The 17,872-nt window shown below is 38.6% G+C and overlaps 2 protein-coding genes across 3 annotated transcripts; one reads left to right on the top strand and one right to left on the bottom strand.

Annotated features, from left to right (window-relative positions):
- Nucleotides 1-446: 446 nt before the first annotated feature.
- spata2 (spermatogenesis associated 2) lies at nt 447-8,901 on the bottom strand. Of its 2 annotated transcripts, none has more exons than XM_008413895.2 (3): nt 8,768-8,901; nt 6,974-7,778; nt 447-5,983 (listed from the first exon to the last, which is right to left on the bottom strand). In XM_008413895.2, the coding sequence occupies exons 2-3, from the start codon at nt 7,316-7,318 to the stop codon at nt 4,634-4,636; spliced, it is 1,695 nt and encodes a 564-aa protein (XP_008412117.1). In that variant the 5' UTR covers nt 7,319-7,778; nt 8,768-8,901; the 3' UTR covers nt 447-4,633. The 2 variants fall into 2 exon arrangements, with proteins under 2 accessions (XP_008412117.1, XP_008412118.1); XM_008413896.2 differs by having other exon boundaries at nt 8,690-8,778.
- A 1,179-nt stretch (nt 8,902-10,080) lies between these two features.
- Nucleotides 10,081-17,574, top strand: rnf114 (ring finger protein 114). The gene is made up of 6 exons (XM_008413894.2): nt 10,081-10,269; nt 10,824-10,974; nt 11,165-11,271; nt 14,806-14,920; nt 15,033-15,140; nt 15,234-17,574. The coding sequence occupies exons 1-6, from the start codon at nt 10,133-10,135 to the stop codon at nt 15,297-15,299; spliced, it is 684 nt and encodes a 227-aa protein (XP_008412116.1). The 5' UTR covers nt 10,081-10,132; the 3' UTR covers nt 15,300-17,574.
- Nucleotides 17,575-17,872: the final 298 nt, after the last annotated feature.

Genomic DNA, 17,872 nt, shown 5'->3' with positions numbered 1-17,872 from the left:
GTTTTTGATTGTTTTAAGTTTTTAAGACTGAAGACGTAATTTTAACTTAATAAAACTGCAGTTCCAACACCTGTAAAATTTTCTGAATATTTTATTCATTTGTGAAGACTACCACTTCCTGTTTCTAACCAATTTTTTTAAGGTAAGGAGGCAAGAGGCCTGAATAAAGCAGAAAGGACTTTACTCTCGTCAAATAAAGGTGAACACTAAGCAGATACACGTCTTCATTCGGGTTTCTTTTTTAGTTCCCTCATCTACTTGGTGGTGCACTTGCTCAGGTCTGATATATACACATAACCATCAACATACAGGTTCTTGAAAAATCATTGCGGTACAGATCTCAGGAGGGATCTCCAGAGATCCCTCCAGGATTGCATTCCATATCCACATGAAGATGAATGACAGACACCAAAATGCAAATAAAGGTCTTCATCAAAGCAATAAACTTGTGTTTTTAGAATTTTATTCTTCAAATTATTTTGCAAAATCTCATTTACATGTCTTTTTCCATATATATATGTATATATTTATATATATATAATATTCACCAATTAACAGTTTTGGCTATTTTCCCTTTCTACCCCATTTATGCCCACACACTGATCCTAAGTTAAATACCCCTTCACATACACATTGTGCGATGATCTTTAGAGCCAAGGTAGGTGGGTGGGTGTTTGGGGATGGATCTGAACAGAGCATGCCAGGAGAAAGGCTACAGAAACAGGGGATGGGAATGAGGCAGCCTAACTACAACACCTGTATGAAAACCAGTAAGATAACCACACAAAAGGTAAAGGGAGTATCTTCTTCCACAATGTCTTAAGTAATTCTGGTGCAAGTCAGACCAATTATGCTAAAGAGATTGATGTATAACATCATAATTTCTTCCCAGAAATCAGTAATTCGTGTTGATAAATGTAAACTCCACAAAGTCAGTTTTTTCAAACTTCTGAAACAGAGCCAACTAATCTAAAGGCAGCCCTCAAGACTGTTTAGCCCTTTGTAGTGACCAACACACGTCATCAGTCTATTGTTTACAGTCAGAGCCACATCAAATGGAGTGTAAGTGGCCATCTATGTTGATTTTCTTCACAGGCTTCTTAAAAAGCCCACAATCTACAGACAAAAACGCAACTTTAGCAAAAGATTTAAAGTAAAAATCACAGATTTATATGTTACATTAGCTTTACATCCAGACAAGCCATACAATGTATTTGTTTCCACTCCAGCGAGAATTGTTCTTCATTTGGCAAAACGATCACTCTTGACTCATGGCTCAATACTTCTGAAAGTCCTCGGTGATGCTGGTTATGAATTGCAAACAGAGCTACTGAAACACAACTACGCTGAAATGTTTAAAAAGGCTTGGCTGGATGGAAAAAAAATTGCACATCTCCCCAAAGGTCACAAGACTTCTTGATACTCCAGTTTAGATAATGTTGACGTCTCTTAAAGAGTCTTCCATCTACATCGAACTGATATCAAAACATCCCTTTTGATCCGTTTTAATATGTTTAAGACAACACCTGACTTTAGCTTTTAAGGAAAGGAACAAAAAGGTTCAAAATTAGACATTGCTTCCTGAATCCAATGTCAGACAAGGTCATTACAACACATTACCCCCTGTACAGGTGTACAATATTCTGCTTAAAAAAAAAAATTAAAAAAAATCAAGATGCACTTTAAAAAATAACTAGAACTTTCTGTACTTTTAATCCATTTGTTCTGAAATCCAGAAATGAATTTTACATTTGGAGCCTGGAGACTAAATAGAAATAACAGAAATAACAGATAAGACATAGTATCTGACAACATTAAAAATAAATCAAAATATTCTATGATAAGAGAGCTATACAGTCTTAAGGCATTCAGAGGTTAATCCTGACAGCACATGAAGGCTCGAGCAGCCCAAGCAGTCTGTCAAAAATAAATCACTCATTTTTTATTTTTTATGAGAAGTGACTGAAAATTAGCCCTTGGTAACTATAGACTTTTTACATGGAGAACGAGAGTAAACACCACACGGACCCATTCAAGCATGGCCTAATGTTAAACCGAAGCAGCATATCTCCAACACCCAGCTATGAAACAGATATAGGAGAGGGGCTCCGAGTGTTTTACAGCAAGCTGAAAGACTTCAACTGGTCAAATCAATGTAAACTTGCAACGAATGTGCTCAAACATTAAATTTCAGTTAGAAATGCGCCAATAAGGCTTTTCCAGGCCAATTCCGTGTTTTCGTCGTTTGACATTTTACCTATAAATTCTGGCAGCTTCCGATTTTTTTTTTTTCTGAACAGCAACAAAAATAAAATGTGCAATAGCTTCTTTGACAGCAGCTGTAGCTTTGAAAACAATGGCAATAAAACATCAATCCTCGATCTTTAATTTGTATTGAGTGCATCAAGCTACATGCTGATTGCTGATGCATTTCTACACTGAATTAACCGATCATTCTTCACAGCGCATCGAGGGAAACTTATCCAGATCTAAACTCTGACCTCATTGATTGGTGCATCCCCAAAAAGTAGTGTAGTAAAAGTCTGCTTTGAAAAGCCATTAACGTTAAATACTTCCATAATAGAAAGCAATAGAGTCTAAATTAATTATGAGACTCTGAGCTGGTATCAGTGCTGAGCTGAACTGCAACATAAGTGGTTTCCGTCTTTTGCCTATCCAACCAAGAGAGAAAAACATAAATGCAACCCAGTTAAGTAAGGAAAAGTAGAAATTTCAAATTAAAATTGTTTTTTGCTACTTCTTAAAATGGAGTCAAGTATGTGTAACAAGAATATTCTACACAATTCCTCCATCACTAAATAAACATCTAAACCTGATTCCATTTTATAATACATTTGGATGGTTTTCTGAGGTTACCGCACCACTTTTTAAACACAGACAACTTGTTAATTAAATGCTTTGTTCCGTTTATTTTTTCCTCTGAATATTGAGGCTAGTTTTAATCCACAATGTCAAACTGGGTGTAAGCTGATGTGAATTGAGGTAGACAGAAACCATTGAGGAGCATAAATCTTCATGCTGCCAAAAACCAACCAACAGTTTTATGTTTGTTAGTCACCAGACTTGTTTACAAGCATTACAAGGTTTCCTGTGACCCCACTTGAAGCTGAACGAGAATCACTCATTTGTGGAGGCATCATGAATCATGTGGGGTTTGTGGGAAGTAATGAGAGGGACGAGGCCTGGAACTGACACCAACGGTCTGACGAAAATCATCTTTAACATCTCGAGTTCACAGCAGCGTTTAAAACTGAGCCAAAGAAAGAAAATTACAAATATTTCAGGGTAAATTTACAAGGCGTAATATTTTAAATAGAACATATGTCTCTTCAGGATATCTTCTACCCCACATCAACATATGTAAGATGTACATCCAGAAAATGCCAGACCTCATGCCCATTTAACAGTCTCGCATAGTCCTAGAGAACAGAGAGTTACTGACTTCCAGTGTGATTACTTTTTTTTTTTTTTTCCCCAACATTGTTCAAGTTTTCTAAAACATTACCTTTAAATATCAGGCAAGCTCAGGTCTTTTCTACACATACATACACACACTCATACATAAATATATACTGTATCTATTTATGTATATACATTAATATATTAGAATAATTTTTAGCTGAGAAGTTAGGCAAAGTGTATAATGTTCGTCAGGGCAGATTTGATTACAATGAGATGAAGTTTAACTAATTTGTCCAGTTTTCACCATGTGGAGAGTAAAAGAAACTAAGAACAGTGGGAAGCGCAACGTCAACGCAGGATGACTGAAAAGCATGTCTTCTGGTAAAACCAATAAATAGAGAAAAGGCTTACAGCTTTACAAGGCAGAGAGTAGGCATGGGCCAGTTGTACTGAGGTATAAAACTGTTACAAAATGGACATTTTAAATCTAAGAAGAAGAAAAAAAAAAAACATTTCCCTCATTCTGTTCCTTCATATTAAATTCAAATTTCAGTTCAAAATACTTTATTAATCCCAATGGTAAATTCAAAGTTGCATTTTATGATAAAGTTCCTATAATGAGATGCCACAGTACATGGAGTAGTGCAGTGCACCCCTTTCATTTTCACCGTATGGTAGCGCCATGTAGCCTGACTAATTTTGTTACTCTAAAGAGCAGAACTGTAAAAATATTGTATTCTGCACAGTCAACACTTAAAAACTACTCAAAAATTTAACAAGTGTAAAAATAAATGTAAAGGCTATAATGACCAATGTCTCATTATTTTATCCACATTGGGAAGAACTAATGCTTCTGTTTTAATTGATTTTAACATGTTTAACATTTTATTGTTTTCATTTTCTGTGTGTGCTCCATCATGATGCGGGTATACCATGACAGAGCTCGGTTTTTTTACCCAAGATCATCACAGCGTGAGAATCTCAAACCGGCCCATGCCTAGCGGAGAGCTGGGTTAATGACACGGCTCTGTGGCATGTGCATTCCGTGGGTCTACTGTCAGCGAGTGAGAATGCACAAGTTGGAGAAGAAACCACCAGATAAAAACAGAAAACAGAGAATGAACTATGTAAGTCAAGCATAAAGCACTAGTGCAAAACTACATTAAATGTTAGGGGATTGTACTGAAGGGGATTATTCCACCTGCCTGCTTCATCGATACACTAGGTGTGATATGGTGCCAGATTTAAAGTTGAGCTGATGGTTGGGCACAAAGTTGTGCTGAGGATTCTTTCGTGTGCACACATCTTTCGCATACAAGCCCATGCAAGAGTCACACGACACCTTGGAGCAATTTACGCAGGTGTGTGATGCGCCTGGCTTGTTGCAAAACCCGCATCGTGACCCCCCAATACTTAAGCGCTCCGTGCTCCCTGCCTTTGGTGTTGTCATAGCAACCGACTTGCTTGGAAACAGTTTGGTGGGCATGAGGGGTTTTTCCAACATCTGGGGGTTAGGATGGGGATGAGAATGGGTCAGGGTTAGAGGGTGTGGATGGAGATGGGGGTGAGACTGGGCGTTAGAGTAGACCGACAGCTTTTCCTTCACGGGAATGTATCCGTCAAGGGGGCGTGGGGATTTCGAGTGGTAGTCTTGGAGGCCACAACAGGGGGACGGATCTATATCGTGGCAGGCGGAGCAAAGAATCATGTCACACCTCTGACAGGATGCCATTGTGGAGCATCCCAGTCCACAACCCTGACACTTCACACTACCATGAGCTTTGAGAAGCCAGCCATCTCTGGCATCACGCGGCTCTCTGGATGGCGGTCGAGACGGAGTTTGCCTTCCTCCCATCCCGACACCACCTCTCTCTGTGTACAAGTCAATGTCATCTAAGGAGGACATGTGGTAGGACGTGTAGGGGTCAACTGGAGGAGGCGACTGCATGGGGAAAAAGTCTGCAACAGGGCTGTAGGAAGGTGGAGCTGCGATAGAGAAAAAAGATGCAGAGGTGTTGGGCCTGATGATCTCATCCTTCATGTCTTCCTCTGTGTCCACAAACAGAGGCTCCTTCCTTAGACTCAGAGATGCCTTCAGGATAGGCTTGTTGACTGCTGGGTGCCAGTGACCTGCCCCATCTGTAACATCCACAGACTTGGACGGTCGGCTTCCTCGTCTCAGGTGGTGGGCATGAGGCCTTTCTATATCCAACGGTCGAACAGACAACCGAGCGATATCTGCCCCGAGGCTGTCTCGTCTGCGCAGCGCCTCAGCACAACCAGCTGCATCATCTCTACAACCCCGGCGGAGCTCCAGAGCTTCCAGCTCCGAGGCGGAACCGCGGGCGAGAGCCACCACCTCCCCTAGTAGACGACACTCTGCCTGGGCCAGGAACAGCTCGAAGGCTAGCTGGCGGAGATGACTGCTGTCCCCTGGGTGGTCCAACAAACGGAATTGCGAATCATGGTCACAGGTATATCCAATGGTACGCATTAGCGTTCGGAGTTCGGCGTCAGAAATGGCAGACTGCAGGTGGTACACATAAGGACCTGTGAAGGTCTAAAAGAGAAAGAAATCTGTCAAACACTGGCACATTATAACATAAAGATCAGCTCATGGTGTGAATTTTATCCTTAATGCAACTGGTCTAAAAATCAGCATGACCGCAGCTCAATCTAAAGATTCATAAATCAATACCACTCAAGCACATTTTTAGGTATAATTTGTAATAAGGAAAGTATTTTATTGCAATACGTGAGCTGAATTTGCATGTGTTAGATGTAAACAAACATACAAGGATAGAAAGAACGTCAAATTATTTCCTAATTCCAGGTTCTTACAATTCTCAGGATACTGATTACATTTCTAAAAAGATTTCTAAAAAAAAATGTAATATTTTATTTGTGTCTCTTTCCAACATTTAGAATGCAAAATCATAATAATTTTAATTACCGAAAAGTTACAGATGTTTGTAAAACAGTTCTTTGATACATTTTCTGGAAACTAATGGATAAAGACAACTACAGTTACCCTTCAAGAGGAAAACACAATCTAAACAGACAAAATCCACATTTTACAACAATTGAAATAAAAATAAATGTTTATAGTTCCTTTTCCTCCTTAAATGCAGGTCTGGGAACTTGCGGGAAGTCTCCAAAACCTCGCTTAGAGTGACGCTTCTGGACACAGCCTAGCACTCCTTAAAGGCTCAAGTATTCAAGTAAAAAGCTAATTATTCTGACTTTATTTTAGATTCACTATCTCAGCAATATCTGCAATAACTAAAATAACAATATGGACTTGAACAAGAAAATATTTTGCAATCAGTGCATTTATGTGATCAGAAATCACCATAAAAAATTATGAGAATAAAAAAGCTCTGAAACATGAAACCTTTGTGGGCTGAAACTTTGAGGTAAGAATCTACCAAAGGTGTAACCCGATGACTGGTATTTATTAATAAGTAGGCTCACACAAGTATTATTCCAATGCTATGTCTTATTATGACACCTGCAATATATAATAAAACCATGTCAATAAATTACTCACCTTTATACATCGAAACTCTTTCTTCCAAGGAAAGAGCAGAAGGTTGGTGCAGATGGTTTCCAGAGTGTGAAAGGCCCTCTCCAGGCTCTTAAGGTTGCCTCCTCTCTGGCATCGCAGCGAGTTCTCCACCATCTCGTAGAAACGGACCATGCGAAATCGCTGTCCAGGATCTGGCTGATAGGCTCCGAGCAGAGCCGTCGCTGTCGAGAGTAGGGACTCGCTGTCCTTGTGTCTGCTTTTGTCTCCCTCCAACGTACTTCCAGTTCCCGAATATCCCCCCTCCGGACGCCTTTCCAGTGCCGTCACATACCTCCGGAACAGGTCCTCTCTCAACTTGGCATCCATTATTTGCAACAGACAATCATTCAGATACCAGAGAGACCCTCAGCTCTTCAGGCACGCCTCGATTGGGGATGCCGCATTCAAGCACCATTTTAGGTGAGCATAATTTACAGTGCACATTGGCACACACTAAATTCCAATATTCTGGAGCGAGAGAGCAGCAGATAGACTCAAAAGCCCATGCTCTAACCACAAAAAACTGTGTTTTGGTAGCTTTCAGTTGGTGGAGCAAGGCAGCAGCCTGTATGGTCGTCTTTGTCTGGACATCTCTTCTTAATCTCAAAGAATAACTTGTTTCAAGACAAATGGGTCGGTGTCACGCAGACAGCAAGGAGGAGACTTGCTCTCTGGTAATTCAAAGTTGGATTTATGGAGTCCCTTTGCTTTAGTATTTGTAGAGTTTGAGGTCACTCATTTGGAAAAGTCATTCTTAACCAAACGGTTGTTTTCAGCAATTTCCAAACTGAAAAAACAAAACAAAACACAAAGGACGATTACAATAAAAGGTAGCTAAATCACACATATCAAACAAGACATGCTATGAGTCTAAATATAGAGCCAATTAGTACAGTCTTGATCTGATTATTGGTTTCAAGGTACAGTTTAAAATCTTTTCAAGGAGAAGACAAAAAAATAGTCCCACAGTATTCTCGTGTATGGAACATAAGTAAGGCAGTACAGATCTGTGGCAGTATCAGTGCTTTGAGTGGGATGCTAAGGATGCACTGCGTGGGTTCCTGAATGTTGGTTAAAACACTGATACAGCTAGAATGATTCAATTACCGTCATGTTTGTATACTGGATAGTTCAAGTATAGATAAGCATATTTAAAGGTAGACAGTGACACACTTATCTGTTTAGATTTGTGCAAGTGAAAATGTGGGCTATGGCAAAGAGCAGCTACCTTTAAGAAGCTATTCACTTACAAACCCCACAGTTATTAATGAAGGAATTCAAATGTGTAGTTTATCTCTTTGCGATCGTGCGACTGTTAACTACAAGGAAGAACGTACTTGTCGTTCTTTCGCAAGCTGGCTATTCCAGTTTCATTACAGATACAGTGAGCATCGTGTAGCCAGCTAGCACGCAGTGTTAACATCCCTTTTCACTGCGTACATCAACTGCGACAGCATCAGTAGCCGTATACAAAGACCAGGAGAAAACACAACAGCTTTTTCGTGGATTATCAATCTCAACCCCTAAAACAACAGACGAGAAAGACCCCAAACTAAACGAAGCAGTGAACGCCCATTTCATCACAGCTGCCTAGCTAACGTTTGCTGCTAGCTAGAAGGGCGTTCCATCGTAACCAGGATCTCTTTATCGGGTTTAGAGTCATTTATCAACACAGGAAGAGCATGAAACAAAACCTACGTGATTTATAGTAAATATGCTTCTCTTAGGGAAACCCGCAGCCTTTTGAACAGAAACCCCGCCACCCGTGTATCTTACCTTAAGCAAATGTTAGCCTGGCTAGTTACGCCTCCTCAGCTGTTGAAAATTCCCTTCATCGCAATGCGCATGCGCTCAGAGCGTCAGCATCGTGTCACCCACGTGCTGAGGAAGAGAGGGCACTGTGAGACACAAAGATAAAACCAGTTTCTAACAAACTATATTATTGATGTTTCTTTTGCTTGTACAGAGCAAAAAAGACATTATATATAATATACAATATACAGTGTTCTTTATTTTATTTACTTTTTAATCTAAAGCTTTATGATAATAGCATCAAGACAGTTGAGAAGAATGTTATGTGAGATGGGGGAAAAAATAGATTTTCTGACTGACTCAGATCAAAACAATATGGAGAGAAGACCAGCACTGGTTGCCACCAGCTGATTATTTGTGTTGCAACAGAATATCTTTAATCTTCCCAGTAGTGTTAAATTAATTCTTCAAGATAAATTATTGAATTTTTTTGAATTTATCAGGCTTGAGAACTACAATAAATTAGTACATTTCAGAAACAGCCTGGACAGCCATCAATTTTAACCAATGTCAAAAAAGGACTTACCAAATACAAAAAAGACAATTTTTGTGTACACCCTTGTACGTCTTATTTTGCTGAGATTCATGTTGACATGTCAAACTAAGAAAATCCCTTATTTTGAATAAATAGCATATTCCGATTCAAAGAAACATACAACTGAGTAGGATCATTTAAAAATGTACAAAATATGAATGTGTAATTCATGAAAAAAGCAACACTGGACTATTTAAAGTGAAAAAAACTGTGCAAACAATTGTGTGCAAAATACCAGCAGGAATGTTATTTGAAATGGAAAAAGCTACATTATGTCCCAGGGATTTAAACGCTCATTGAGTTTGCTAGGAGCAGTGGTTATGTGCCAACAGCTGAATGAGCTACAAAAACACTCTTTTGTTCACATATGCAAAAGTTAGTCAGCGCAGGAGCTCTCCAGTTCACCAAGAGCTTCATGCATGGGGTAGGTAACACTTTTAATTCTACATAATTGATTCCTATAATTTGGATTATTTCTCTTGTTCATATATGTTATACATTTTATGCACATATAATTATTTTTTACATAAAATGTATATCAACAAGTCTCATCTCACCCGCAGATAAGTGAGACCAGGGTTACCTGCTTAATTACGAGCTGTAAATAAACTGGCAGCTTAAACTGTATTACTGTCAGTTGTGATTTATACGTCTACATTAGTGCAATATCTGCTGTGATGTTATCGTGATTGTAATTCACGAAGCTCCGCCCCTCGCGCTTAAAAAAGAACCCCAACCCAGTGACGTTTTGTTACAGTTGGTGTTGCTGGGGACTGACACAGTGAAGAAAAGAAATGGCGATGCTCGGAGGTTTCAGCTCAGCACAGCCCAAGAAGAGTGTCCCTGACGGGGGCAGCGACGTGTCGGATTTCGTTTGTCCAGTTTGCCTTGAAATTTTCGAGAGTCCTCTAACAACACAATGCGGTCATACGTGAGTATTTCGTGCTAATTTTCCATCTCCCTCCCCCCTATCCCACGTCTGCTGCCACCAACGATGCAACGATAGCAGTTAAAAACAATGAGAGAAAAGGGGTAGCGTTAAAGACATTGTTGGATAAAGTCTCAAAACGTCAAGCGTTCCTTTGTCTGCTTTTTGTCGAGACTATGCTGTTCTACTTTGTTTTTAAAATTATGTGGAAAACCCCATTAAAACCTGCTAAATCAGTTTCAGTTTTGTTTACATCAAGAAGGAGGCCTCAGTCGGGACATGTAGTCTTATTTTCCATTACAGTGACTGATAGAAGTGCCATAAAAGACTACAACTCCCTGCGCTTTCTTGAGTTTGGTACTTTCCTTTGGTTTTACGGGAAGCTCATGTCGGTAGCATAAAAAAAAAGAAATGACTCCGCTAACAAAGTGTGTGAATTATTAATAAAAGAATAAACAAAAGCTAGATTTGAATAACAAAACCCTAAAACAAATAATATTCCGTTTATTTCCTTCTGACCTCGCCATTATCACATTCTTTCCTGTGTTTCCTGGCAGGTTCTGCCAGAGCTGTTTGCAAGAATGTTTGCGTCCACAGAAGCCTGTGTGTGCTGTATGTAGGACAGCTCTGACCAACTGGACTAAAGCTGCTGATTTAGAGGCTCTCATCCACTCGTCTGTGGCAGCTTGCAAGGGATGTGGAGTTCAGGTAAGATTAAGTAAAACTCTAGTAAGCCAAGACTATCGCCAGCTTCATGTGAAATGCATTTGACATTTGAGAACACCTGGTGACTACAATTTCTATGTTCAGTTTGAAATTGTAATGATTGTGTTAATTACAACAAAGTCTGGCTTATTATAAACATAACAAAGTGGTATGTTATTTGTTTCCTTACAAGGTTGGCCTTTCTCAGATGAGGAGCCACACAGCTGCCTGTTCAAAATACCAGGAGTATATTGAGGAGGGGGTGAGGAGCACTGCCCAAAGTCAGCCTGCCATTATCAGGTGAGGGAAATGCTGCACAATCTTTGTTGTTTCATGCTGGGGGGGAAATCATACTCCTTCACACTAAATAGAAGAATAAGAAAATGTTTTTTTTATCTAATGATAGCCTTATGTTTGGTTGAATAAATGTAGGACTGCACTGATATAAACTGTGACCTTAATTTAAGAGCATAGTCTTGTTGTAACCCACTTCTACATTACCTGTTGCAACTCCATTGATCAGAATGCCAGAAAAAGTTGCACACACAATGGGGATAACCATAGCCTTGAGAGGATTGTGAAGGATGGGGGAGGTGGGTAAATTCACAAACCTTGGACCGTGGCTGGAGTCCACCACCCAGATGCGTCTGGGACACGGGGTAGCGCTTAACCAGAAACAGGGTCACAAGTGTCCTCTTCTTGGATGAAAGTAAATTTAGCATTTCATTCGGTCCTGGCATCTGGAGAATTGGTAGAGAGACACAGATTCCAAATTTGTAGAGGTCCAGTGTGAAGTTCCCACAGTGAGTAATAAGTTGGGTTGCTGTGTTGTCTATGGGTGTTGGTCCAAAGCCACTGCAGATGGACATTTTAGAGTACTTAATTCATCCTTCTAGTTATCAATACCAATATGTGTTCTGTTGATCACAATATCACAGAGGTTAGTTGATCAGTTGATTCTACTGATGCAAACTATAGAGAGAATCTATATATTGACAAAGATTAGAGACAGCAGGCCCAACAATGCAGACTAGCTGAAGGCAGCTATTGGAGCAGCCAGGGCTTCCTGAACATCTCAACACAGCCACAGGCTGATTACCTTCATGCAGCACTGCACTGGGACATTAATTCGTCCAAAAGGAGCCCCTAACCGCGTAATCTTGTGTGATGAGATATTCTAATGTTCTGAGAAACTGAATTTTATGTCTTATTAGCTGCAAACTGTAATCGACATTAAACAAGTAAACACTTGAAATGTATCACTATACTGCATGTAAAGAATTTGAGTTTCAGCTTTTTAGCTGATTTACTGGAATAACTGTTCAATGACATTCCAATTCAGTAAGATATCCTGTCAGACATTTACTGTCTCCATGCCCTGCGTGTTAAAGACAGTCAGCAGGAGGAGTTATAACCGAGCCATATCACAACTGTGTGAAAGGACAATACTGCAAACACACTCAACTGCAACGGAGATTATGTAATAAGACGTCTATGGCTCCAGTAAGCTGTTAAGTTATCTGAGGGTGTATAAAAAAAAAACTGGAATTATTTTTTTGTTTTTAATCTTGGAAGAAACATTGACATGGATGTCTATAGGATAAATAACACCACCGGTTAAATTGTTTGCACAAGTGATTCCCTCACTGGTACTGTTTTAACTTTTAATGTTGAAGAATTCAGTACTGAATAAGCAAATATTTTGCTTATTCGGATAGAACAGGCAATATTCAGCTTCTTGCCTGTTCTATAGGCAGTATTCGTTATCTTGGTTGGTGAGGCATCAACATTATTCCAAAGTAGTATTTTGATTCTTTTTCTCTCTGTTTTATGATTAATTTTTTCTAAATAAATGGTTAAAAATATTCACCTCGGATTTTATGAGCAAGAGTTTGTATTTTATGTTGATATGGGTCAGGATACAGTGGTGACAATTTAATGTAAATGTTACAGATATACCAATTTATTGAGTACACTGATTGTAAACTTCAAGAAAAACTGATGATAGTTGAAGTAGTTGCTCTTCTTTTTCTACAGTCAATTCACTGACACCATAAATAAAAGCTGCATTTTTGTATTTATTGGAAACATTATTATTATTTGTGTTTTCACTGCACAGTTGTGCTATTTAATTAATCCTTAGAATAACCACATTGAAAGTCTCTATTTTACAGGCTTGAATTAGATTTTTTTGGGTGTAGAATGTATGCAAAGAGAGATTTAAAAATAGAGGTAGAAAGTGCTGCTACTAGAGAAACCTGCCCCGAAAAGGGAATTTGAAACAAAGTTCTTGACAAACTGGTATTGTTGCTTACAGTTAAATATTTGGGGAGTGAAGAAACCAATAAGCTTAAGGCATGGAAGTTTCAGAATGTATTGCAGAGTAAAAAGTAAATAGGAAAATACACAGTATTTACATTTAAATCCCTTTTTGGTTGAAGCAAAATGTAAAATGTGCATTATAACAAAAGTGAAAGAAAATCTGCTTTATTTTCTGAGGTTATATAATAATCTGCTGGTGTTGTTAAGTGGCCATCTTTGAAAGTGCATTCGCTCAGGCAAGTGACTAAAGTTTAACAAGCACCGGTTATCTTACTGTATCCTGCTTATTTAAAATGCTTCTTTTAAATGATCCATTATTTATGTTAGAATTACTGAGGTATAGAGTTGCTAATGAAGTATTTATTTAGGTCATTTGGTAACAAAGACAAAAAATACTATAAAACAAAGCAGACTCATGTCTATAGCACAATTCACAAGTATACAATTTACCAGGAAAAAATGAATAGCATATAAAGAAAACGACAAAAGGAGTATATTGGAAGCATAAAAGTATAATCTTTAATTAAATGGGTATAGTGATTCTTCTTAGTGTGGAAAAGTATGACATTTGATTTGAAGTATTTTCCAGGTCTGGATAAAGTATGGAAAAGAAAATAGTCTAAGAAAAAATATTTGTATTTCTAGGTTCTATCCCCCATCCTAAAGTCTCTGACTTTGTTTGATCAGCCCTTTCCTTTTGTCTCCTTTTCTTCCTCCTTCTTGCATGACGTTCCCTGTGACTCCTGTTTCTTCCTCTCCCTACTTTCCTCTTTTTCTTCATTTATTTAGGCTTTCCTTGCATTTCTTCCTGTCTTTCTTTCCCCACCTGACTTTCTTTGTTGAGTCCTTCCTTCCTCGCTATCGCCCTTCCTTGTTTTCTTCTGTCCGTCAATGCCCTCTACCCTTGTCATTCTTTTATTGCCTTTATCTTTAGCCCATTAATTGTGCCCATCCTTTCTAGCATTTGTTCTTCTTTCCTTCTGTCTTTCTCTTTCCTGTCTTCCTTGCATCCTCCTTGTCTCATTCTGTGTCTTTGTTCCTTCACTTCTATTGCCTCTTTATATTCTTGGTGATTGTCCTTCTGTTTCTTCTTCCTCTCTTTCTTTTCTCTCTTATGTCATTCCTTTTATCCGTCTGTCTATACATTTTCCCTTGTTCTTCCTTCCTCACTCCCATTTTTTGTGTCTGTCTTGTGTCTTCCATTCCTTCCTTTCTGTCTGGTCTATACCTGTGCCATAAATAAAAGTTTTCTCATGTAGCCAGTGACTGCCATGTATACTATATTTTAAAAAGAGCTAAATGTTTTGGGAAACCCTGGGAATTTAAGTCAAGAAAACTATGGCTTTTGCTTTTACTTGAAAAATTATGCACCATCTCTTCTGTGTTACTTTATTTGTTGTCTTCCAGAAGTTCCTTAGTTTAATTCATAACAAATTCAGCCTTACACTCCAGTTTGTTGTAATGATGGGTAAAAAGACTGATCACAGAATTATTTCTGTTCCCGTCCTTCAGCCCTGTGCCAAACCGCTTCACTTTCTCCTGTCCCTTCTGCAACTGCCAGAACCTGGATCAGGACAGCCTAGTCGAACATTGCACTACCCAACATGCACGGGATACGCGCCAAGTGGTGAGAACTCCACAAAGTTGTGTGATCCTTTTTTTTTTTTTTGTTTTGTTTTTTCTCTTTAATCATGACCAATAAATTGTTTATGGTTGCTTTGTTGCTCTCATTTTGTAAGGTGTGTCCTATCTGTGCCTCAATGCCTTGGGGAGACCCCAGCTACAGGAGTACTGACTTTTTCCAGCACCTGAAGATCAGACACACTTTCTCCTATGATACTTTCGTTGTGAGTACAACACCATCAGTAATGGACTTTGGTTTTCAACTAATCTCTTGTGTGACGTTTTTTTTTTTTTTTTTCTTTTGTGGTGTTCTGCAGGATTACGCCACAGATGAGGCCACCATGATTCAGGAGGCTTTACAGCGTTCCCTCATGGACAAGTGAAGTGTGAGGAACAATGTAGCAGCAGGGGAAGAGGAATCAAGAGAAGAGAGCAGGAGATTGTCTTGGAAAGACAACAAAAAAAAGAAAACACACTGTATCATCAATTTATCTATCCAGAGGACAGTTGTACTGAATCACTATAGATAATTATTATTTAAAGGGCACATTGGGTTACATCTTCAAAATCTAAAAGATTTAAAATAAAACAATAAATAATGGTATGTGATTGAAGCATATTGTACTGTTTGATTTAGGGCTGGAGTGTTTCCAGTGTGATAATCCTTTATCTTCCCCTCTACCGAGTCTGTGTTCTTTGTAGTTAGTTTTGCATCACTTTAACTACTTTTCAGTCATTTATTTAGTAATAATCTAGTGTCGTACAACCAAAAACTTTCAAAGTTGTTGGGACGTCAGGGGGGGGGGAAGTCAGTACTTGATGTTATGAGAGGGTTCGACCACTAGGTGGCTGAATATCGCCAACAAAACTTTATGAGGGAATGTTATCTAGCAACAGTAATAAATGATGTGCTAGCCAAGAAAGGCTGTGCTTATAAAATAACTGCCTCGAGAGAGACAAAGGGGTCTGTTTAAATCTATGCTGTTTCTGGTTGGAGTGTTTTTTCCATTTTATTTCCCAGGATGTGCTGAAACGGATAACTTGTGTAGGGTCAAACGGAACCAGAGACGGTGGTTTGCTTTATTCTAATGTTCCTCCCTTTGTGTCTTTGTGCCTTCTAGTAAATCTTATTTCTGACTTCCAAAGTTAACAGGGCTAATCTAGATCATCCTGGGGTCTAGGAGATCCAAGAAGGTCGGCATCAATTAGTTGTGTGGGTCATTTTGTTTTCCTCCTAAAAGGAAGGAAAACGTTTTTTCCGTTTTTTTGGCCACCAGGGGGCACTAGAGTTCTACCTTTCCCTAGTTCTAGTTGTGACAACTCAAGATCAACCTAGATTTCATTATATAAGTGTTTTTTCACATGCATTTTCATTTTGCTTTTTGGTTTTAAGTGCATTATACGACGGCATCACAGAAATACAAAAATAGGTTTAGTGAAATAATTTAGTCCTAGTGGAAATGCAATGAATACAACTTTTAAATTACATGGTGAGGTATTATAACTTTAAATGTAAAGTGCTGTGACGTGTTGCTGGAATAGAAACTCGTAATAATCCAAAATACATTGCTTTTATATCTTCAAAATCTTAGTTCGTAAATTGAATGCCACCCAAATTTTGCTTGCATGCAGGGTTAGAAAATTCCAGCGGTAGTTTGTGTTTTCTGGGGCTGGGTACGGTTATTTTTATTTATTTTTTTCTTTCGTTTTACCTGTATGCTTTTGCGTAATATTTTTTTCCCAATAACTTTTGATGTCTCGAATAAATTTTAGACTGCAATACAAATTTTTACATGGAAGCAATTAATTTTTGGTTTACTAACTGATACGTGAATATCCTTGCAAGCAGATTAAGTAGCTCCCATACCGAACCTTTGGGTTTATTTTTTATTTTATTTTTTTTTCTTTTATCTATTGTTTGGTCCTACTTATAAGGCCTGTTGTGAAAGTTTTTGTCCCCCTCTGATGTAGTAATGTTTTTATTTTACTATGTGTTTCTAATGTGTGATATTTCCCTTCCCCCACACTTTTCTCAGTATATCTTTGTTTTTTCTTTCATCAGCCCTGCTGTCAGGGTGTGCTAAGTCCCAAGAAATTAAAGATCTTTAATTATTTAAGCTTTGGACTCTGATATCAGGTGCTGTGATTTATACCTATATGTATTGGAGGTGTGTTTGTGTGTGTTTCAATCACTGATTTCAGTGCATTGCAAACGCATTCATACCAATTCATCTCGTTACAGCCACACCCCTCTATGTAGAGTTCTGGGATTTTATGTGATAGACCAGCACAAAGTCATACTTTAAATTCAAGTACTGACCCTATGAGTCAGTACTTTGGGGTATGTGTGCACAGTTGGTCTACAGTTTTCACCATTCTTATTTATAGTCTTGGTCAAGATCATAATCTGTGAGCATTTTCAGGTCTTGGCTACATTTATGGTGAGATTTTGACTGGCTTATTCTAACTAGTAGATCAGTTGGGTGTCTGGTGTGTTCCTTGATTTTCATAATGCCCTAACATCTGTATATTTTTCTCTTATTAACTCATAGGCAGGTTCATTGGAGGGGCACCAGACTAAAAAAAGCTGAATACAAATGCATGTCATACTTTTCAGGACATTTTTTTTTTTCTATTAAAGCCATGTGTCAATCTGAAGTCACGCCTGTGTGCTTTGTGTTGCTTGGTTTGGTTTTAAATGTGAAATACGTGGAAGTTGAAGTGGCACAAACTCTACAGTACATATGTAAAGGAAATCAGTGCAAGCAAGAATAGTCATGGTTAGCTTTCTCTGTTAGAATTGAGACAAAAATTGCTTCACAGGGAAGAAACTATGGAAATAAGAGCTTTCTATAAACCTTTGTTTTATTTTTAAGAAATGAGGACATGATGCTAACAATGTTCTTGCAATGTAACAACTTGCTGATGAAACTTTGGCTCTTCAGTGTACACTGTC

This window comes from Poecilia reticulata, chromosome 7 (assembly GCF_904066995.2).
Source record: "Poecilia reticulata chromosome 7, P_reticulata-male-v2, whole genome shotgun sequence".
NCBI classification, from domain to species: domain Eukaryota; kingdom Metazoa; phylum Chordata; class Actinopteri; order Cyprinodontiformes; family Poeciliidae; genus Poecilia; species Poecilia reticulata.
This window is presented reverse-complemented; position numbering and strand designations above follow the sequence as displayed.